The sequence below is a fragment of the Anarhichas minor genome, unplaced genomic scaffold (assembly GCF_050575085.1).
Source record: "Anarhichas minor isolate MPS153535 unplaced genomic scaffold, ASM5057508v1 ptg000018l, whole genome shotgun sequence".
NCBI classification, from domain to species: domain Eukaryota; kingdom Metazoa; phylum Chordata; class Actinopteri; order Perciformes; family Anarhichadidae; genus Anarhichas; species Anarhichas minor.
Window position 1 is genome coordinate 3464943 of NW_027466464.1, and position 23790 is coordinate 3488732.

General features: G+C 42.6%; 2 protein-coding genes across 6 annotated transcripts in view; one reads left to right on the forward strand and one right to left on the reverse strand.

Annotated features, from left to right (window-relative positions):
- Window positions 1–265: 265 nt before the first annotated feature.
- LOC142952579 (caspase recruitment domain-containing protein 8-like) lies at window positions 266–11515 on the reverse strand. 3 transcript variants are annotated; one of them, XM_076094373.1, is made up of 9 exons: window positions 11350–11515; window positions 8790–9007; window positions 7487–7536; window positions 7284–7330; window positions 5376–5593; window positions 4328–4593; window positions 3268–3384; window positions 2258–2399; window positions 266–1216 (listed from the first exon to the last, which is right to left on the reverse strand). In XM_076094373.1, exons 1-9 carry the CDS (start codon window positions 11376–11378, stop codon window positions 945–947), a joined length of 1359 nt encoding a protein of 452 aa, XP_075950488.1. In that variant the 5' UTR covers window positions 11379–11515; the 3' UTR covers window positions 266–944. The 3 variants fall into 3 exon arrangements, with proteins under 3 accessions (XP_075950488.1, XP_075950489.1, XP_075950490.1); XM_076094374.1 differs by having other exon boundaries at window positions 8790–9413; window positions 11350–11429; XM_076094375.1 differs by lacking the exon at window positions 11350–11515 and adding an exon at window positions 9182–11316.
- Window positions 11516–15323: 3808 nt separating this feature from the next.
- Window positions 15324–23790, forward strand: part of sonb (SON DNA and RNA binding protein b) — a 30801-nt gene continuing 22334 nt past the window's right edge. For 2 of the 3 annotated variants that reach the window (XM_076094337.1, XM_076094339.1), the window contains exons 1-9: window positions 15324–15456; window positions 16197–16412; window positions 19000–19034; window positions 19928–20127; window positions 20657–20814; window positions 21201–21406; window positions 21810–22098; window positions 22455–22648; window positions 23612–23764. In XM_076094337.1, the coding sequence (XP_075950452.1) occupies window positions 15374–15456; window positions 16197–16412; window positions 19000–19034; window positions 19928–20127; window positions 20657–20814; window positions 21201–21406; window positions 21810–22098; window positions 22455–22648; window positions 23612–23764 (1534 nt within the window). In that variant the 5' untranslated portion in view covers window positions 15324–15373. The remainder of the gene's footprint in view (window positions 15457–16196; window positions 16413–18999; window positions 19035–19927; window positions 20128–20656; window positions 20815–21200; window positions 21407–21809; window positions 22099–22454; window positions 22649–23611; window positions 23765–23790) is intronic. The other variant, XM_076094338.1, reaches the window with a different exon arrangement.

Sequence of the window (23790 nt, forward strand, 5' to 3'; positions counted from 1 at the left end):
TAGGTGTTGAGTGAGGATTGTGTTCCATTGTTTTCCTCGACGTTTTATGTTTTTAAAAGCTTGAAATTCAATACATGTTAAAGTCATATATGTCTTCTTGTGAAGCATGTGTAGATTTTAAGAGCATTGAGTAAGTAGTAGTACTTGTAGTAGTAGCAGAAGTATTGTAGTACTTCTGTTGCTGACGTTTTGAAGGAGCTCTTTCCACGAAAATCCTCACACCTTAAAATAACAGGAATGAATGAAGGACACAGAGAAGACGGAGGACAGGTGAGAAACAAGACTGTTGTATTGAACCGAACAGAGAATTTTGTGAAGCGTTACACCCCTATTTGTTTCCTGTAAAAATGAAGCTCAACACCTACAAATACACTAACTGCAGAGTGCAGATACATGAATACGTGCATGATGCGATGCTTCGTCATTAACAATGCATATAGTCAAACTCAATGCAGCAACACTGCAGCGCTAAAACACGTATTCATCCACACACTGAAGAGCACGAGCCCGTCCCCCTTAACCTGAGCAGCATCAGAGTGCTCTACCGGTGAGCCCTATAATCCCTTAACCCTCCACCACCAGTCCTACTGAACTATGTCCTTAAGTTCTCTACAGTGGACTAGAAGTATAAAGTAGCATACATTACTAAAGTAAAGTACAAGTACCTCAAATTGCACTCAAATAAGCGTACTTGTTTAGCCTAAATGTACTTAGTTACATTACACCACTGATGGAACAAGAGCACAAAGTTCATCATATATCTAGCTATAAGTTCAGATTGATGCATTTTACTTTAAAAACGTACAAACTTTTCTTCCACAGTCCCACAAAATCCTGTGGGAAACGGTCACTATTATGCACCGTTAACGATTACAATAAGTCAGTGGGACAACTTTTGAAGACATCATCATCATCATCATCACTGCACAGTTCTTGGTTCAGCTTCAGCTGAAGTTGAGCGTTGTGTGAAGATACGGGTCCATCTCACGGAGAGCAGCCATCAGCACTGAGCAGGCTTCGGATCCCTTTCTTCCCACCATGTCCATCACGCCTCGTGCTTTATCTGCTCTATCTTTTGTTCTGGCCGACTGCATCTCAGCGTCAGTCATCACTCCGTGCTCAAGAAGTTTATCCAGCAGCTTGTTCAGGACAGGATCAGACACTCTGTCGACAAACAGAGTCCGCACGAAGAGCAGCTTCTGTTCTGCTCTTGGACCTGAAAGATTACCAAGAAAAGAAAATACTATTATGTGTTATATAATCAACAAACAGACAATATTGTAAAGTTCAAAAGAAATAAAAAGTCTGTTTTGGACTGCTACAGCAAGCTATTTCTCATGTTTCTGTTATGTAAATCACTTCCTGTGTTCTCCTATAAGAAAAAGGATAGAATGTGTGTGTATGTATATATATATATACATACACACACACACACACACACATATACACACATTGTTCCCAGTAGTGTTACATGTAAGTAGTGGTGTTAAGGACCATTGTTGATCCGTGATCCATAGAAATATAGAATCAGGACATCAGCATTTATGCTTTCTGTTCTCTGATCTCTGGTAATATTACATTGTAAACAATAAATCCATGTTGAAACTGAAATGAAGAGAGCTAGTAACGTTAGCCGCACCGCTAACGGCTAACCTACGGAGGTTCCATTCAGTTATATTGTGATGCCTTCAGGCTCCGCTCAGGTGAAATGATGTTATCGTGATGTGTTCAAATGTAGTCTGTATTTCCTAATCATTTGAATCGTGTGAAAGGATCAAATTAAAACAAATGTTGATGTTGACTCTGACTTCAGAGCGGTTGAATAGATTATTTAGGACGGTGGAGTCTTGTAGACCAGCTGCTATAACAAAACAACAACGTAAACATTGATCAGCTGCAGCAAATACATGTGATGAGGGATCTCTAAGAGTTACATTTGCTCCTTTTGTTCTGTTGTGCTGATCAGATCCGACCAGTGAGCTTTATGATCCGTTGCACCCTTACATGTAAGGCAAGTTCATTTATTTAGCTCATTTCAGCAAGAATTCAAAGCACTTAACACAAAACATCAAAAGCATAAAACGGGTGTTTAACAGGAAAGCCTTCAGCCTTCATTTGACAGAAGTGAGAGTTGCATTTTGTTCCAGATATATGGGTCATAACGACTGCAGCCTAAATAAAGATTGATATGAGATGTGGAGCTCCCTGAATGTTCTGTTCTTCTCTTGTCCATCACTGGGTGTCTGATAGTCTTTACCTTCCAGGAACACGTCACGCTTCCAGACTGCTTTCTTCTCTTTGTCCTGGACCCACAAAGTCACTCTCTCCGTGGTGGGGGTCACGAAAACTTCAAATGTCGGATGGAAATTCGGTCCATACGTCGAGTCAAATAGGTCACGCTGAAAACAAGAAGCAGAAGTCAAAATGTTCGTCAGCTACCTCTCTGATAGTGAATCTACATGCAGCTTGTATTTGCATAGTGTATTTTTCTGGCAGGTCGCTGGGGATCCCTTCATCCCAGCGTTTCATCTGAAAAACACTTTTGTTTTGTTTCTATGACAATATCTTGACAACATTTCACCACTCTAACCACCATTGTATGATCGACTAGCATCGCCCCTTTGCTTTGGATTATCTATTTGGGCTTCTATCTGTTGGTTTGACTTTGTTTTTCATCATGAGCACCATCATACTTTGTATGGATGAGCTGGTGAATGCTCAATCTGTGAGCCGGAACGTTAAGAGACGAGGAAGACGATCCTTCGGAGACTCACAAGCTATAATCGGTGTATAAAGTTCAGGACAGACAACAAGCTTCTCTTTCATTTGCTACAGTGACGTCACCAGCACCTTTCTGAAAAGTTCAGACATTTTAAACTTCAAGCACCCGGAGCAGCCGCACAAAAAAGGCGGATTGTCAATTAAAAATAGACGCTGGGTGCGCCCAGTTTTCATTAGGAACAATTGAAAATAGACACCGGCACTCAGGAAAAATGCTATGTGGACACAGGCCACTACTACTCGCTACTCTGAGGCTGGAGACACAGTGGAGGGATAACAGCTAACGGAACTACCAGTACACACACTGCTGAGTACCTCTTGACTGCCTCTCTGCGGCTCACTGAAATTGTTTTGGACGGCGTGTTTGGCTAACCGCTAACAGCTAACAGAACTACCACCGACACAAACTGAAAACGATGCTGGCGCTCAGGAAACAAACTTGATGTGGACACAGAGCCTGAGAAGGGCAGAAGTGACCTGACTCACCTCAGGCTGTATATGGAATCCCTCAGTTTCACTGTGGACACTGTAACTTTGACCAAAGTCCAGCAGACAGTCTGAGGAGATCTTGATGTACTTCGCATGTGGATGTCTTCTGGCAACCTTCATTAACGGGACATTTTTATGAGTTTAGTTCAGCTCAGATAGTCATGGTCATTTTATGTGTAGAGTCCATCTAAACATGAGAATTACAGTCAATTAAAAAGATAATTATGAGGATATACTGTAAATAAATGAATGAAAGCGTAGAATTAATGTTTCTAGTAAAACCCCCCGAATGCTGCAGCACTGCAAACAAACAGGTCATGTCTTCATGGTGACTATTAAAAGGCTAAAGAAAAGAGATGAGTTACCAAATGTTCATACTCACCATTTGAATTCAAAGTGGTTTCCCATTTTTATTGAACCAGAACATCATCGTTATTTATGGAAGATTAAAAGTTTTGAATTTGTTCTGAAACATCCCTTTCTTTGGCCTCTACAGATCCACTGAACTGTGACCAGATGGATTGAATATCTGTGAAAGTGTGCTGCTGGAAACAGGTAGGAGTACCTCAATTGTTGGAAAGTCACTCGTATTTCATCATCATACAGATCATAAACAATACATCTGCATCTTTGAGCCCATCATTTAAAACCAAGGTTGTCTTGAATAAGTACTTGTGTGATGAGAAGGGAAAGTTTTACTTCATATTTTGATGGACTATTATGAGCATTTTCTCACATTTCATTTGGTCATGCAGCATTAAACAAATACTATTCAATGATGTGAAGTTCAGTTTGCATCCAGGAGGGAGATTCTCATCTTCCAACAAAGTAAAGTACTGGTTTCAATTGGGACACCAAATACTGAAAGTATCACGAATGTTACTGGCAGATGTAAATACATGCTGAGAGAGAATCAAAAAAACTACCAAAAACAAAACAAAGCAATCTGAAGATTTACAGTTCAGATAGATTTGACAGCATGAGGAGTTTGTGGAAACAGCTGTGGCTTAAAACAAGAGTTTAAGTTGAGGTGAGCACATATGACAGATCGATTTACCTCATGCACAGGGATGTTGTCCTGCAGCAGAAACACATTGAGAATCTGATCCCTGGTGTGCGGGGGTCGGAGGAACAGCAGAACTTGGCCCTTTATTGGCAGCGAGATGTCCCGAAACCTCCTGTAGATATTCCAGACCAGGCCACAAACGGAGAGGTTAGGCACCTTCACCACCACATGAGTATCCGTAATCTCCAGCGGCTCCAGGATTGTCAATCCATCATCAGTGATGTGGACGACAGACAACAGGCCATCAAAGACCATCGCTGTGGGAGCAAAGAGCTGTTAAACCTTTATTTATTATTGATAAAACAGGTTCATCCCAACCCAATTCATTTCTTCCAATTTGTCTTTTTTTTCTCCGCTAGGAGAATCATGCAATTGGTATCATGCGTGCGTGTGATTGAGTGGTTGTGCACCTCCATGTCTGTCCACGGCTGACTGCATAATATCTCAGTTATGGCTGCATTCTCAAGGACCTCTTGTGGTTGCAGTAACTCACACTTTCTCAAAACAATTTTTATTGCCTGTTTGCTAACCCTTATCAAACCCCCAGCTCCGAATGATACCACAGCTGAGTGCTTCACCAACTACTATGCAGCAAGAGACACAACGGAGGGACAGTTTGCGTTGTGTTTGGCCTAAAGGCTAACGAAACTACCAGTACACACTCTGCTGAGTACCTCTGGGACGCTGCTCTGTGGCTCACTTTCATTGTTTTAGAAAGTGTGGTCGGCTAACCGCGAACAGCTAACGAAAGATTGTGGAAGATTGAGCTGATTGCCTGCTGGTTTTTGAGTTTGAATGAAGTGTGTTAGCCAATTGACTCTGGAGCCTCCCACTTCGCAGTCGTTACATATTATTTTTGAATTAATTATTATTTTCCTGTCCCACATGTGATCTGTCTGGATCTGTGCATTTAGTGTTACCAATCTATTATAATTTATTATTTGGCATGTCACCAGATGCTGCTAGTTTTACACATTAGTACAACTCTTTGTAGTTTTACTAATTTATTCCTTAACACTGTAGACAGCCATGTCCTTACCGTCCTTTGTTTCACAGTGTGGGAGGTGGAGCTGACAGACTGCAGCATCCTCAGAACTCTTGACTTCGAACAGCGGCCCTGCAGCCTTCTTGCCAGCTGGCTGGAGGAGGCCCTCATCCCATTGGACCATCCTGTACAGCAGCTCTGCCTCTTGAGCCATAACAAACACCAGTCCAGTCAAAAAACACTGGAACACACCTGGACCAGGACACCTGTACCTGTAGGATACGGAAAGGATGAATTAATATAAGAAGCAGCTGTTGGCCTGTTAGTCACATGATCTGTTTTCACTCACAGGTGTCCATGTGCAGCACAGGGAAACTGATCGTAGTGTAAACGTAGTGATGACACCCAGGGGAGAACTCTTATTTAGGGCGTTTTCAGACCCGTAGTTTGCTTGCTTTGTTGTCGATTCAGAGACTAACTTCGTATAGTGGTTGCATTTGCCCCTCGGTTTGTTTGTGTTCACACAGCGACGTTGCTATTCATTCACCTCACCTGTCCAGTCTACACAGCTGCCTTCCATTTGTCATTCTTGGCCGCTCAGTATTGTTAATTCTGAGTTTATTTCCTCGTGTTATTGCTTGCTTGAACGTACCCTGTCTTCCTGTGCCCACAGTGGATCATCCTCTACGGTTCCCCAGCCTGCCTGCCTCGACAACGTAATCCATTCCCTGCCACGCTCACGCCCAGGTCTGCCTGCCTTGCACCACCCATTATCCCCTGTTAATAAACCTTTTCACTTTATTTAACCTTGTCCGTGTCTGCGTGTGGGTCCTAAACCACAGCCCGTGATGGCATCAACAGCATGTATTGCTTAGTGTACATACTCCCAAGACAAATGTTCTTGAGATGTTGTTCCCACTTCCTTCATCCCTGCCCACCTCCTCACCTGCATCTATAGCTAACCCTAACCCTAACCCTAACCTCACCTGCATCTCATTCCCTCATCAACCTCTCTCTATTTATATACCGGCCCAGACCCTTTGTTCTTGTGTCAGTTCGTCATCGTTTCAATGTCTCCTTTTGTGTTCAAAGCCACCTGAACCGTGAATGAATGCATGCAGTTTTATAAATCATCCATCCATCCATCCTTTGTCTTCCGCTTCCGCTTATCCGGGGTCGGGTCGCGGTGGCAACAGGCCAAGCAGGCGGCCCCAGACTTCCCTCTCCCCCGCAACATTTTCCAGCTCATTCTGGGGCATCCCGAGGCGTTCCCAGGCCAGCTGGGAGACATAATCCCTCCAGCCTGATTAGATGCCCGAACCACCTCAGCTGACTCCTTTCGACGCAAAGGAGTAGCGGCTCGACTCCAAGCTCCCTCCTGATGACCGAGCTCCTTACCCTATCTCTAAGGCTGAGCCTGGCCACCCTGCGGAGGAAACTCATTTTGGCCGCTTGTAGCCGCGACCTTGTCCTTTCGGGTGAGGGTCGGAACGTAGACCGACCGGTATATTGAGAGCTTTGCCTTCCGGCTCAGCTCCCTCTTCACAAAGACGGTCCGGTGCAGCGCCTGCTTTACTGCTGCAGTCGCACCGATCCGCCTGTCGATCTCCCGCTCCATCTTACCCTCACTCGTGAACAAGACCCCGAGATACTTGAACTCCTTCGCTTGAGGTAGGCACTCCGTCCCCACCTGGAGGGAGCAATCCACCGGTTTCCAGCAGAACACCATGGCCTCAGATTTGGAGGCGCTAACTCTCATCCCCGCCGCTTCACACTGCAAACCGCCCCAGTGTATATTTTATAAATCAGATTTTTGTTTTTTTATATGGATTCTACAATCAGTTTTATAAATAAGGTCCAGATCCTGTTTTGATTTGCTCCCCACAGACAACAGACTTTCGTTTAGAATCACAACATGATGAACCATGAAAGAAGCCGGAATAGTGTATTTCACAGGGTTACCTGTATGAAGATTCAGCTGCGGGTTCAGGTGAGAAAGATAATGGAGCCTGGATTTAAGAAGGCACAAAGTTAGCCATTTCAATAGAAATCAAGTAACAATACAATTATCTGCTCTTTGTTCCCCTGGTACACAAGAAGTACATTTACTCAGTAGGGAAACCTCAATAAATAAACTTCATGCTGTTCAACTGCTGCTCCCTCACCTCTTTGTCGGGCACATTAGTTTTCACATCCAGTTTGCCGTCGCCGTCACCTGATGGAGAGAAGAAGTGAAAGAGAAACATTAGCAGCCAAAATTCTTCATGTCAAAGAATACGCCCAACGTGTCAAACTAAAGATCTGATTGGTTGAAGACTATGGCAATCAACAATATCGTCCCCATTCACTTAAACTGCACATGGATTCACTTGTGAGTCTGCAGGCCTGGGCCTCTCTTCTTACCTAGAGACACAGAGGTGAAATCTGATTGGATAAAAGCTCTACTTAAAACAAGCTGCACTGGAAGCAGAGCAACTGAGGAAGACAGCAGCTGTGCAATGAGAAAATAAGATAATGGGAAAAATAATTAGAATACATGTAGTGTATTTATGAAAAATTATTAAATTATGAAATAGCTATAACTTTGTGATTATTTAGGCCAGCAGAGAAGGCCTTGCTGGCCCTGACGGCCCACCACTGCTACCTACTTACCTGTCTACCTACCTGTCCCTCATATATGTAAAATCGTTGTGTCTTGTAAATCCCATGTGGGCCCTAAATAAACTAATGAACTAATTAATAAAAATGGCTTAAGCCACATCTCTGAATTAGGGCTGGGCGGTTCAACCGGTATACCGGTTTGAATTTCCCGTACGATATGAATTTTTCATATACGTCATACAGGTGCACAGCCGAAACAACTTCTGCTGCTCTTCAACAGGCAGCAAAATATATTGTTCGCCGCTAAGAATGCTACAGTCGGAGCTAGTTGTCTTACCTGTATTGAGAGGGAACCCTTGTCATGGTTATAACTTTATAACAACAATTAACAACCCACAACTAACGCTCTTTAACAGGGCAAAACACCACGAGACAACAGTTTGTGACAGATAAACAATTTGTAGCACTAATAAGTGTACATTTATAAAATTTCTCCGCCGAACTGCATGCTGGGTAAAGCTCGCTTGCTAACAGCTGGGAGAGGCTCTGTGTGCCAGTAACGTTACATTAAAGAACAGAAAAGAGCGATGCAGGATGAACAAAGACTGAACAACAAAAGGTATTTAGGTCAGACACATATGCAACGCTGACTACACGCCACACAAACAGCTGTTCACCGCTCGCTGGCCGGCCGTTTCTTTTCGACGTTAATTAATTAATGCTTTAACGTGAAAAAAAAAAATACCGTGATATACCGTGAAACCGCCAGAATCTTACAAAATACCTTGATATGCATTTTTGGTCATACCGCCCAGCCCTACTCTGAATCATTTCTTGGTGTCTCCATGCAGCAGAGAGACATCTTACTTTGCATAGTGCTGGTCTCAATGGCTGTCTGCAGTCCAGATCTTTCTCCACACTGGGGACAGGACGATTCTCCCGATGAAGCAGACTGGTCCCAGTACAAGGCGATGCACTGTCTGCAGAACCAGTGTCCACAGCTGGTGGAGACTGGATCCTTCAGGATGTCCCGACACAAAGCACAGTGGGACGGCTGCTCCTCCTTGGGGTCATGAGCCTTCTTCCTGTCTCAGTGGAGACCAACACATTCTTTATAACACATTTTATATTCATCATGATGCATTTTAAGTCACTTTAGAATACAATTTTATTATTTAAAAAAATATTTTAAATATGAATCATTCCCCAAATATGCGAGACAATATCTTAAATAAATAGAACAAAATCAAATCACAGACCTCTACCGTGTAACTAAATAAAGGTTTATTAGCGTTGTGGAAGCATCGTCTGTGGTCACTTCTGTGAGCAGTCTCTGTTGTAAAGCTAACAAAAGCTCTCCACTAAAGTTCTGATGACCGGTTGTTATGACACACGTCGCCCGTGGGTAGACCAGAGACCGTGTTTTCTGCTGCTGAACTGTATGCAAGATTTCTGGCAAAACATTTAAACTCCATTGACGAGAGAGAATTTCTGTAAACAGATAAGAAATACAAAAGGAACATGAAAGAAGTGTTACTGGCTTAATGGACGCTGGTGTTTGAGCAGATAATGTCTTTAAATGTATCTCTCTCTCTGTACATCAACACATTAAAGGAAGACTTCATCCTTCAGTTTATCACAAACATTCATCATCAACACATAAAGGAACACTTCATCCTTCAGTTTATCACAAACATTCATCAACAACACATAAAGGAACACTTCATTTAGGGGGCGTGTCGGCCGTTAAAAGACTTCCTGTAAGTCTGTTCTCATGGCTCCTCAGAGATCCCTCCTCCATCCTCGATCCTCGATCCTCAGAGCTAAATAAGAGCTTTGGGACGGCCGTCAATATGGCGGCGCAGAACAACTTCCGGTTCAAGCGAGGATCGAGGAGCGAGGAAATGAGAATTAAGAGACTTGGGATGTACCCCATGAGAGAGGACGCACGAGAACAGCCTTCCTGGAAGTGTTTTAACGGCCGACACGCCCCCTCATTGTTCATCAGTCATGTGATTGGACGCTGCAGCTGATCGGACTGATACGATTTTTTTCAACATGTAAACAGTGAAGACGGATCACAGATTAAACTCAAGCTTTATATTTGTTTAGTTTTCTGATTCATCTGGTTTAAATAAATGTTCATTGTAGTCTGAACAACAAAAGGACCACAAACAACTTTCCTAATTTATTCGAAAGATTTGTCTTCTCATGATCTGATATTTCCCTCAATAACTTTTATTATGGAAACAATTAAAGTCAGAGAGAGCTTTTTACATAATGTATCATCATTTCATTCAGTCACATGAGGCTGATCATTCCTGAGAGTTGGGTTTGATGAGTTATATAATTTACATTTAACCTGAAACATGGAGCCTAATAAATTAATTCCAGTATTTAAGAGAAACCATAATCATATTCTGGGTTAATTAATATTGACGTCACAATCTGAATTTCAAAATGTACAGACGCAAATAATTCAGACGATGGCATTCCTCCAGTAGAAATGGATCCTGCCTTTATAAACAGGACACAGTTTGTTAACAGGCTACAGAGAGACAACACCTCTACTCTGGCAGTGAAGATAATTGTGTCTTTATTAGTATTATTAGTTACCATTATTAAGTACAGTGATTATGTGTAAAGACACAAACTTCTCAAAAGTCTCTCCAGCTGTTAAAGCCGACTGACAGCTGATCCAGCTGTGATCATCAGCCACCGTCATCAGAAACAGACGTCGCTTCACGTGACGCAACTGAGGAAAGGACGTCTCATATCTCTTAAAACATATTTCCTCGTTCCTCTCTCCTCGCATGGTTTCCTCCATGCATCCCTGGTGGGAGGGACTAAGACGCAAGGAAAGGACACAAATGAGGGAAACGGGGATGCAATTAATTAAGAGACTTGGGATGTACCCTTGAGCACATTTTTTTGTCAACGCCCCCTGCTGCTTCCGCCTTATCTAGTCTACTTTCTAGGCGAGGCGCAGTTCATCTCGAACGAGCCTATTAAACGCTCCCATGTGGTGAAGATGGCAACACTCGCTCTCCTGCTCCGCGTCAAAGTACAGAAAAGAGCCCAAGTGCTGCACGCCCTGCCCCCCCACAAGCAGCTAAAGTCCAGTCACCAGCTTGGCTGTCAGAGGGGAAATACTCCCCCTGGCTGTACAAGACTGATCTTGGTAATACATAAATAAATATCAAGAGGCTCTGGAAATGTTCTTCCAGAAGCCCAGAAAGACACACTGCAGTGACAAAAGCAGCATACTTTGTAATTGTCATAAAAATAAATGTTCCGATGTCCCCCCCACCCAAACTGTAAACCGAGGGGAAACACTGCAACCGTTTACATTACGCGGCAACAAACTCCCCCAAAAGTCCCAAAATGTTCAAACTGTCACTTAGCTGAGAAACTATGAAAAGTTTACCTTGTTATGGAGCAGCGGGCTGTGTTCATCTGTCTGTTTCCTGATTCTAACTTCCTGATGACGGTTTCTCTGGGGGGCGGGGACTAATGCGGCACCCACTCCACTGCTTGGATGAAGGACTGATGACTTCTTCTTCTTCTTCTTCTTCTTCTTCTTCTTCTTCTTCTTCTTCTTCTTCTTCTTATATTCTGGACATTAAACCCGTTCCATTCGAAAATGTACATAAAGCCATTTTAAGCTGAACTTGTCCCCTATCTCTAACAGTTGATGCTCCACTCCCTTCCGCCACTGATATATATATATATATATATATATATATATATATATATATATATGTGGCGGGCCGTGTGTTATATAAATACACTATACATGAGTGTATGTGTGTGTGTGTGTGTGTGTGCGTGCTTGTGTGTGTACTCATGTCAAAAACTGCATCTTTAGGACAAACATTTAATCCACCTGTGCTACTCCTTTGTATGAAAACAAAACATTTTACCTGATTCTATTTATTTAATTATGTCTTGATTTACTTCTTTTTTTATTCAGTTTTTAAACAATTTTTTTATGTTGAATCAAAAACTGAAAGCTTATCTCATGTTTTCCTCAACACTGAATGTACAACAACTGTATGTCATGTTTTTGGGGGTGTTGTGTGAGCCCAGTTTGTCACTAATGGCAGCAAAGACACAGGACTCAAAGTTTCTGCCCTGGTCTGTGGTGGATGTCGACGTCCTCTTGCTGTCTGCACCCCCACTCTGTTGCGTCCACAGCTGTCAGTCCGTGGCCTGCTGATGTGCCCTCCGGTCCCACTGCAGCACATTTCACATGGGGTTGTCAGCCGCTCTTCTTCCTGCGCCTCTCTTTTCTCACAGTAGCTGCAGCCATCAGCGCTGCCGGGGCGGTGTGAAAGTGCGTCGGTGTTTCCGTGCCCTGCCCCCGGTCTGTGGACCACAGTGAGATCATACGGCTGCAGCTCCTCAATCCAGCTGGACTTCTGGCTCTCTGAAATAAATGAGCCACTGTAAGGCAGAGTGCTCGGTCCTGACTGTGAAGTGGAGGCCCCCAAGGTCATATTTGAAATGTCGGATGGCACTGACCACGAGCACAGCCTTGTTGAACTGTCTGCTGGGTTAAGCCAGCTACTCCAGGAATCACCTGGGCCAGCACAGCCTGCATTACTGGCGTCTGTGTGGAGAGGACTGGGCCCCAAAGGCTCTCTGCAGTGCAACTCTTCTGTCCAATCGAACGAGTAAATACATGTTCTCACCTACTAAGGCGCATGCGCAGATGATGGAGATGCAGGGGTTGAAGATTCGACTCCCTAGAGAACCTTTAAGTCTCACCAGCTTCCAAGAAGGGGAATAAACACAAAAGATTATCTTTTTCTTGTTGTATAAATTAATAAAAGTGACAACCCGGGTCCTGTCCTGACTTAATATCATACAATACACCCAAATATATGTAGCCACAAAAGTCTGAAATGAAATAGGCAAATTGATGCATTTTTGCTCAATTTTGTATCCACTTGTTAAGAAGAATTCCTCTGTCTAAGAAAAAAGTTGAATGAAAAACGATAGAGTCAAACCTCATTTCATGATCACGTTTCTTACAGTTTAATTGAAAATAAATGCAAATATTTTGAAGCACCGACTTGTAATGCAATTCAATAATTCTATATATTATACCATATCATTTTCATTTATTGACTCATTTATTGGATTTTATTTAACAGCCTAGATGGCATTTCTCTCTCCAGCGTGACCTCACGGCACCACTGGTTACTCGTGTTGTTGAAGTTGTGTATAATGTGGACAAAGGTCTGGGTGACTCCGAGTGTTGTGGCACGTTTCAACTAAAACACGTTTATCAAAAATATGTAGAGCGATTCAAAAATATGAATAAATCGCCACACTTATTGCTGAACATTTTAATAACTACCAGGCATTTTCTTAAACGCTCTTTTAGTTATGTGTATTTTTCAACGTATAACTCCGGTTCGCATGAAAACCGATTAACACCTCACTTCACCCAATAGGAGCTTCCATGTCCTGTCCACAGCCTACAATAGCCAACGAGAGTCCGCGTTGAAGGAAAGTGCCCGCCCCTCTTCTTTTGTGTAAAGACCGAGCCACTTGCAACCGATCGTTCTGATGACTGACGCTTCGTATAGCCAATGAATCTAAGGAATGCACTTCCTTAGATAAACAACATATAGTTTGATTAATTCCATAAGAATAAGCAACCTGTTCACATCCCGACTCTTGGTCAGAACCCGTTGGTATCTCTTTCTAACGCACTGGCTGCAGTCGAAAAGTCCTTTTTGCTTAGGAAGGTTCCTAACTGAGTAGAATGATCCGGAAGTATCTAAGTGGCCGCCATGATAAGAGCTGTTCCAATTATCTAAATGCTAAGGAAAGGTGCTTCAATGCTTCCTTTCTTAGTTCCTTTAGCATAGGAAACACTGGACCTTCCTTTACCAAAGGAAATAATATAATGCTGCCACACAATTCCTTTTGGCACCGCACAATGTCGTCCATGGAAAACATTTAAGGTAAAAAAACAAGAATATAAATCAATTCTTAAATTAATTAATTAACAATATATAAAGCAAACTGTCAATTACATTTTCATTGTCAATAACAAGAAGCATCAGTAAAAAAACCAAACTAGGCCTATGATAGATTATTAAACTGTTAAAAAGCACAATATAACCGAACCGTTGAATATGATATGATATATTGATATTGAACAGTTTCATTGATATTGCATCAGAGAATCACACTGAAGTAGTGTTGATTGTTAAGTGTGACAGCAGCAGGAAGGAAGGAGCTCCGGTTTCTATCCTTCACACCTCGAGTGAAGCAGTCTGTCACAGAAGGAGCATTTCATACAGCCTTCATGTTATGAACAATAGATTTATTTAGGGCAGGGGTCTCAAACTCATTTTCACTCCGGGCCACATCAGCATCATGGTCGCCCACAAAGGGCCGGTTGTAAATGTAACTATTCGTAACATATTGTTATATAACTCTCTGCATTTGATTATTGTTTATTCAAGTGTAAAAATATTGTACATGCAGTTATATAAATGTAAAAATATATTTCAGCACATTTCTGTTATTATAACTTAAATCCTTTTAATTTAGGGTTAAGAAACATTACTCATTACTCTATCAAAGATCAAACTATTAAAGAAAATATCAAACACAAGTTATTACAATAACTTTGTTCAATGCTTAAAATCCTTTCAAGGGTGCGTTTGCACAATCCCACGTGAAGTATTTCATGTGTTGTAAAGCCACGTTTAAAGTAGTCTTCAATGTACTCGCAATACATTTACATTTCAAGTGTACAGTAACCAGCCAAAGAGCTGCTTCTGTGACTGTGTTTAAGTATCTCATCATTTTGACTTTCAATCTCATAATTTTTGATTTTCAATCTCATAATTTTGACTTTCAATCTCATCATTTTGACTTTCTATCTCATAATTTTGACTTTCTATCATAATTTTGACTTTCTATCATAGTTATGACTTTTTATTTATTTTTTTTTTTTTACTTTATTTATTTTTTGCTGGCGGATTCGCGGGCCACATAAAATGACGTGGCGGACCGGATTCGGCCCGCGGGGGCCGGGAGTTTGACACCCCTGATTTAGACCATGTTTTAGTTGCGCTCTTTGTAGTCCTTCGTTGTAGTTTTGCCGTAGCAGACCTCCGTCAGTGACATGCGCCGTTGCATCACAATTACGCTTAGTGAAAGTGTAGTGGATTCTCGAAGGACCACGGTTGTCTTTTCCTAAGTCCTCATGAATTCTCCTTCACATCTTCCCTTTAACTCATGACGTTTTCCATTGAGGTCAATGAAAAGTGGTTAGGAATAGACGTTAGGAGGTACGTTTTTGGACTTTTCTACCGCAGCCACTGAGTAGCCCCGCTGACGATGGGGAGACATACTGACACCCGGAACATAGCGAAGAACGAAACAGTTCCTACCCGGACATACAATGAGGTACACACGTAAACATGGCGGCCAATATAGAGCAAATTTTCCAAGATTTTATATTGAATAAGATAAGAGAAATTGAAGACCAGAATGAAGACAAAACGTATGTGAATGTTATGTTTTGTTTTAGTTTTAGTGATTGTTAAATATTGTTAGCTAGCAAGTGAATAGAAGTGAACTAACATGACAGTTTTCCAGCTAACGTTACTGCGGCCGCTTGCTGCTTGGGAATAACAAGCTAATGTCATAGTTTTTTATTTATACATTTAAACGTTGAGATACAAATAGTAATGGCAACAACGATAGTTTCTGTGGAATACACCTTTTCAGTCGTTCGCTAGTTGCATACATCGCATAAATGCATAACGTATTCCCGTTAGCTCGCTTTCAGAGGAACAAATGCATACTCAAATGATTCATGTAACGTCATGCTTCTGAGTCTCCACGCACCCTTGTAAATATAGTCCTTTCTCCTAACAATAAGCACATGATTAACTAAAACTAAATATTGAATCAGACATAGTGTTGGTCCAGCATAACTTACCCATTCCTGTGAAAAGTAGCTACAGGTTTTGATTCCTGGCAGCTGCATTGAAAATATCATATTTTGACTTATCTACCTAACTTTGTTTAGTAAATTCCCATCAAAAGTTAAATGCACCAGAAGGTCTGTTCTGGTTTTTACTCAGCAGATGTATTGAGATAACTCGTCCTCTGAATGAATGTTCTCATCGAAGCTCAGGTTTCCTGTTATTAGACATTGAACTAACATTGAGCTGTGCTGGGCAGTGAGATGAACAAGTGAATAATAACTCTTACGTTCTGCCTCTGTGTGTCCCTTAGTGCTGCTGAAGGAGTGGGCGATGGCATTGAAATGGTTGAAACAGAAAAAGCCACTTCAGAAAGAAAGAAACAGGAAGACTTAAGGGCCAGTGGTTCACAAAAGAAACACAGGAAGCACAAAAAACACAAAAGTAAGAAGAAGAGGAGGAACCGAGAGAAGGAGAGCAGCTCAGAGTCTGGGCCAGAGCTGGAGGGAGGAGCCAAACATCAGCCAAGGTGAAACTTTGTGAACGGCTGTCAATACTCACTAAATGGTCTCCTTCAAACTACGTAATAACACTGTGGTTCTGCTTCCATACCAGGAAGTAACCTCCTCAGTTCAGCTGATAAATGGTAACTAGTGATAGTAAGCCACATAAGAGCACTAAACTGTGCAATAAACAAAATGGACTAATACAAAAGGCTTCGAACACCACAGCAAGCTCAACGTACATACATAGGCTACTCTAAATCCAACTGCTGAACACGTCTTATGCAACAGCAGAATACAGCATCACCAAGCCAGATAACACATAGAAGTAGGCAATGCACACACACACACACACACACACACACACACACACACACACACACACACACACACACACACACAACGCTATATTGACAGTGTAGACTGTTGAAGCGATGGTTGCTGAATACCAATTGCCCTGCTGTGGCTCAGAGGTACAGCGGGTCATCCTTGGGAAAGACACTGAACCCCAAATTGGGGTGACTAACCATCAGCAGTTAAAATGATGAATGTGGCGGCAGGTCATATCAGCGGTTGCTAATTAACGTTAAATGTGTGAGTATGTTGATACGTTGATATTTAAACTTGCAAGTATCTGCAGTACGCCAGAGATCTTCTGTAGTTCCAAAAACTCCAACAGAGTGATAAGTCGTCTCTCTAACTGATCGTGTCGCATCAGTTTCAGGTCCTATGCAAACCTTTCATTCAAGTCATATATCATATATCAATCATCATGGTTTATAAGCTCAGTATTTGGACCTTTGGTATTTGGATTAAGTGACTTGTTTTTCTCGTCTTCCGACCACTCAAAGCTCTTTAACACTACTTGTCATCATTCACCCATTCACACACTGATGACAGGGGCTACCATGCAAGGTGCCACCTGCCCATCAGGACTAACATTCATACGACATTCACACACCTGTGGGAGCAATTTGAAATGAAGTGTCTTGCTCAAGGACACATGGACATGGACTAGCGGAGCCGGGGATTGTACTGCCGATCCTCTGATTGAAGGACGACCCTGCTGTACCACTGAGCACAGTTGCCCATTACTCAATAACATAGCACTCTTATCAGGATTAGAGCCTAAAAAACTCACGTAACTCTACGTAACAGCTATGTTTGATCAACTCTCAGTATCCAGTCATCTCTACACCTGCCTGCTCTCTAACCAGATGACTCACTCTCATACTACACTACAAACATACTCGTGTATTTCATGTACTTTTTTCCTTTTGTTTTCTCTTAACAACAAATAACGTTCTACATATTTACTACATAGGACTTCACTGAAGCCATCTGACAGTGTTAAAGAGCTTTGAGTGGTTGGAAGACTAGAAAAGAAGTAAACAAGTACAGTCCACGTACCACACCCTCGTTACAGTCGCTCACTCAGTACTTTGACTGACATACGGGATGGTGGCAGTAGTGACAGCTGTGAGATGAGTAGTGATGACGGTGATGGTCATAATAACAATTGATATTGTTGATTCAAGGCTCAAACATCCCCAACCATAAATTAATTAAATATGCAATATATTAAATATGATGAAAATAGATACAAAATCAGAAGGTGTTGACTATCTGTATTTCTGTGGTCTAATGAGGACTGTAGCACAAAAACACAAACAAAAGGAGGCCGCATTAAGACAGATATAAAACATCGAGTGTGTGTGCTCGCATTAAAGAAAAGATCTGAGTGTGATTGTGGCAGAGCAAAGGGATCGTTTCTCTTTTTAAGATATGTGACCAACATGTACTGACTTTACAGCTGAATAATACACTAGTCAGTGCTCTCTAGTGGGCACACCTTTGAATGGATTCACTGTTTCAAATACATCTTTGACTCTTCTTGTTTCTTACTGGTGGACTTAGACTCTGATACATAGAAACATACATATACCTTCATGTGACGCTCTTAAGATGCTTTCTGTTTGGTGCTTTCAGTGGCTCTCTGTGGTAACACATTCTGAAACATTTATGATTTTAAAACTGTCACAAACTATGCATACATACATTGAAAATGTAAAACCCCAAATAAGATCCAGTAGTTCTCTGAAAGCATTGAGTCTGGACAGGTGTTAACAAGTGAAAAGGTGTAAAAGGGTAAAGATGGAGGCAGTGTCACAGATCTTTAAGTGGAGGGTTCTGAACCTTTTGTAACTTCAGGCCCTCGTCTGCTTGTTAACCACCTTCCCAAATCAATACCACCATCTTTAAAAGTGTTTAGGCTTATTTCTCTGTGGAGCTTTTACTGGCGCAGCGTTGTCCGACGGAGCGGTCAAAACAGGTCTGTCTCTGCCTGAGGATGTGTCCTGATTGGCCAATCAGATATTAACCGTAACTGAGCAGTGAAATCATGCATTGTTTGAATTACTATGTTTTGCATTTATGGGAATTTATAAATTAGTAATAGTTAATAATAGTAGTTTTGTAAATGACCCCCCAACATGTATTTTTGTATTGCATCTATCCGTTTGGCACTAGATGAAGCTCTGAGGCCCACCAGTTACTCTAGACGTAGAGTTTTCTATTGTTCCACCTTTCAAATGTTTTATCTTTACTCCACAGAGGAGGAACGCCCACCGAGCCAAATAAGGAGCAAGGTAAGTCTGCCTGTCATTATTTCATTTGCATCATTTCTACACCCATGTGTTGATCAGCTGTCGGGGGAAAACACTGAATTAGTTCATGTCTCCACTGCGGGACTGATGGAGGCTTATGTAGTTTGATCTTATCCTGTAGAGTTATACATTGTTCACACTATGAGCGAGCAATGCGTGGCCAGCTACACTACAGCTGTTGTTATGTTGTTAAAGGGCCAGTGTGTCGGACTTTGGGGAAATAGTAATGATAACTATGTTTGTGTTTTGGTTCCCTTCGAATGAGCCCGTCATATCTACATCTGGAGCGGGTCGTCTAATGGAGTCCACCATGTTGCACTGCCATGTTTCAGAGGACAACCCACATACTGGCTCTAGAGAGCCTTTTGCATCGTGACGTGACCTAAAGGAGTGTTATTATGGGAAGGAGTTTGTGCTCCTGGCACCGCAGTCTTAGAAAGGGAGGAGTGCGTGGAGTGCTATTCAGTTGGTCTGCAACCACACGGCTAAATGCTGCCAAATCATACACACTGTCAGCAACTGGCTAACAGCAAGGATACGGTATTCTTCCATCTTTAGGCAGAACGGTACGGTGCTGTGTAAACAACAACATATGATTGGGTGATTGTCTACTTAGATTCGTGGCGCGTCACACCGGTCAAGCAGCAGCCGGCTGTGTCGCTTGTAGTGTGAACATAGCAGGAGGGTGTGCTCTCTTAAGGACAGCGCTGTAAACTTCACCAGCATGTTGTCAGTCTGTTTTTCCGTTGTGGCTGATATGCGCCGTATCAAACCAATTTGAATGGCTACATCACCATACTCCTTAAGATAACTGTCAATGCGTCATCTCTAGTTGTTTCTGTTGAACAAAACATGCTGCTCTACTGTGTGTCCAGGTGTGGAGGACGAGAGTAAGTCCAGATGCCACAAGCGGCATTCAACAGGAAAGAGGAAGAAGAAGAAGAGAAGGAGGAAAGGCGAAGAGAACTCATCAGATTGCGACTCAGAGTTTGTGTCAAAGCAGAGGGAAAGTACGAGCGGTCAGAGCATTTCACCAAGGCGACGAGAGGAGCTGCCTGACATCATCCCAAAGCAGGTAAATACAGCAAACAACTAACTGGGACAGAAAGCCAAGCTATGAGGTCTTGATAATGTTGAGTGCATAGTTGACTTTACTTTATGTATATTGAAATCCAGCTATGTTTCCCTCAATTATAAGTAAGAGCTACATGTCATCTGGATGTGACCCCTACAGGCTATACGTGATATTGTCCAATGAGAGATCCGACTTCAAGGATTGTCCTTTTTATTGAACCAAAACGCCGACAAAATGTGCAATATTGACATCAAATGAATTTGTTTATATGCCTATGAGCAAATGAATAGAAAAATAGACTGTAGCCTGTGACAACATATACAATAAAGGAAAGCAGTAACTCAGAAAATCAATTGCCTTGTATACAAAGGGAAGTGGGATTACTAACTAACCTGTGGGCTCCATCATGTTAGTGGAAGGTGACCATGTGAACACCATCATGTACACTGACACAATGATGCCACATATGCATCAATGGCATCAAAGACTCATAGAATGAGGCTTCTCTTTATTCTTCACTCCCGAACAGGACAGCTCCAATAAAGGAAGAGGAGATGAGGAAAGACTCGGCAGGAGGAGGTTTCGTTCCAGTTCACGGTCACATTCCCATTCTCGTTCACATTCCTGTCTAGTGAGGAGGAACTCTCGGCCTAGACACCACCACCGAAGATCCATGACCCGGTCCAGGTATGATTGGTTGATTCTTGAGAGAAGTGCGTGGCTCAGTGGGGAGAGCGGGTCGCCCTTTAACCACCGGGTTGGCAGTTTGATCCCCGGCTCCTGCTGTCTGCATGTTGAAGTGTCCCTGAGCACTGTAAATGCAGAGGTCAAATGTCATCTATGTACCTGTAAGTAATAGACAATTTGAATTAAAACACAAACCTAGAACACACATTCGTCACACATTAAAAGTAGTTCTGTAAAGGTGGGTTTAGATAACTGTAATGGCACAACACACATTGACATGTAGGTAATCATGGTGCCCCTTCACATACTGTGAGCTGCTTACATGCTACATAAACGTCATAGTCGTGCCTTTTCTCACTGTGATGTGCTTTATCCTGCCATGACAGCTCTTCAGAGAAAAGGGGAGCTTTGGATGAATCCACACAGTCCACCCAAAGTCCTTCAAAAGGCCTCCAGCCCCCTCTGCTGGCCTGCAGCCCGACCCGAAGTCACATGGCAGCAGAGGAGCTGCCAGAGTCGAGCACAGAGCCACAGAGCCCCGACCAGAGAGCGAAGCCCCCAGAGAACAGAGAGGACTCAACACAAAGACTAGGTAGGACCTGTTTCATAAGCGTGTGTGGGAGTAATTCACCAAATAAGCAGTCTATTGGAAATAATCACACGCTAAAGGCTATTTTTGTGTGAATTAAATACTTGACAAGTGAAAAGTGTTTTATTTTTAAATTTATAACTTAAGTGCAAAACAAACAGTTTAAAGTTAAAATGATGGAGAAATAAAATGAATAACTATTTCCAGGTATACACTGACACAAAAGTTTGATTGAATTACAGTGGGCTATTCTCATAAGCAGAATTCTCATCAATTCAGATTTTGAAAGATGGTAAATGATCATCTTGAATAATTGCCCAGTCTTACCTTACACACACAGTCTTTAAACAGTTTTATAATGTCTTCAGGGTGTCCAAGTAATATGTCTTGTGGTCTAATGCCAAAGCTGCAGGTTGTGGCGCACCCCAGTCCATGCTGGATCAGTCCATATCTACTGAACCGGACCAGACCGCTGAGCCCAGCCCCCCTCAGCTCAAAGCATCAAACTGCCCCAGGTCCTCTGACTCTAATGTTAAATCACCAGCAAAGAAGAAGAGGAAATCCTCCAAGTCCCCACAGAGGAAAAAAGAAACAAAGTCTTCAAAGAGGCCGAAAAGATCCAAGTCACCATGTAGGAGCCACAGGAGGGGATCCAGATCCAGGAGTGCTTCAAAGAAGAAGAGGTCACGGTCCAGGTAGAGGGCGGGTGTTTGTCTCTATTAAGATCTAGTTGTATCTACATTAACCAACATTATTGTGAACGCAATAACTCTGGGCCATCGTGTTCTTCTGTTCACTGAGTCAAGTTTACAGATGAGGATTGAGCTGTGAAATACTCTCAAGCTCTCATTGTTCGGATTTTCTTTACCAAACTCTTTCCAACAAGCAAGTGCAGCACCATGGATGCCTTCCAGGAGACACTGTCTGAAAGTGTGCGCTGCTCTGCCCATATATATCAGTCCAACTTGGGCTGAATGCCCCCCCCCCCCCCCCCCCCCACGACCTCATATGTTTTAGCGGTGAGCTTCATTGATAGATGTTGTCTGTGCAGGTCAGGGGGCCGTCGCTCGCGGAGGTCCCGCTCACGGTCGGCGTCACATGGTCGGAGGAGGGCCACATACAGCCAGAGGGACCGCTGGAAACGAGAGCCGAGTCACTCCCCTGTACTCATCCTCCGCAAAAACAGATCCCCTACTCGGAAACTCTGCAGTCTGAGTAACAGCCCTCAACGCATCAGTGAACTGGGTCAGATAATATGGATTCACTCATCTGAATGTCGTGCACCAGCTGCTGTACTGGCTGTTTTTTTCTATTTGCATTATTATATATGAAGAAGTTTTTAGTGTCATGAAGTCAATGTGCGCCACCGTCTCAAACTCCACCCCTGCTGTTATGCATCCTGATGCATGAAAAACTGCCCAAATACATTTTAAAAGGTTTCCAGCAGAAGAGAAGCTCCACGTCATGTGTGTCTCACATTAACTTTAGTCAACCATCACCTACACACGTCTCTCCCACTGACGCTGCGGTTCATTGTGCCAATCATTTTCAATGGAGCTACTTTAGAACACGTCACATCTGTCTGAGGTCTTCCTGTCGACATAGCAGCAACAATTGGTCACACTTTAGGTGATTCATGTGAAAATGATAATCCTTAATCTTTAGCTGCATTATCTGAATTATATTTTCTAAAGTCAAATCTGAGTTAGTGGAACCTGTCCTTTATGTAGTTTTGGTGTTAGGTTGTCCAGTCAGGTATCAGCAACAGTTGCTCAACCTCCCAAAAACAAAGCCAGCTATAAACTGATTATGTTGGTTTGTGAACAGATATTTAAATGTTTGGAACATCACAGTGTAAAGAAACTCGGTGAAAGCAGGCATCAACACATCCAGTCAAAGAGTAACTGCACACTGACACACTGTAAACTAAATTACATGACGGTACTGTGATGAAACACATCAATGCTGGTGTTAATATGAAAAGGCTCAACACACCATCTACTGTTTAAATCAGCCCTGAGCCCTGCAGGCCAATGCTGACGTGGAGCCTCCCGGCTGGGACTAATCGATGTCATGAAATGTAGCTAACAATAAGCATGCATCCAAATGATGCTGTGGGTGGAGTTAGGCTCAGAGCTGGGGGTGGAGTTACACTTTAATTAGTTGATACCATCATCGTATTTATGTTTATTCTTTGTGTTTCCTCAGATAAGGACCAGTTGCTGGAAATTGCCAAGGCCAATGCTGCTGCCATGTGTGCCAAAGCAGGTATGCCCATCCCTGCCAGCCTGAGGACCACAGTGCTTCCCCTGGCTCTGCCAAGTATGGCCATGAATGCTGCTATGGCCAGTATGACGGCTGGTATGATTTTGACTCTTATGTCCTTT

Coding starts and splice junctions, on each gene's coding strand:
- LOC142952579 (XM_076094373.1), bottom strand. CDS start 11,378: ATGAACACAGCCCGCTGCTCCATAACAAG. Junction 7,537..8,789: donor TGAGACCAGCACTATGCAAA/GTAAGATGTCTC, acceptor TCTCTCCATCAG/GTGACGGCGACGGCAAACTG. Junction 4,594..5,375: donor ACACTGTGAAACAAAGGACG/GTAAGGACATGG, acceptor TTGCTCCCACAG/CGATGGTCTTTGATGGCCTG.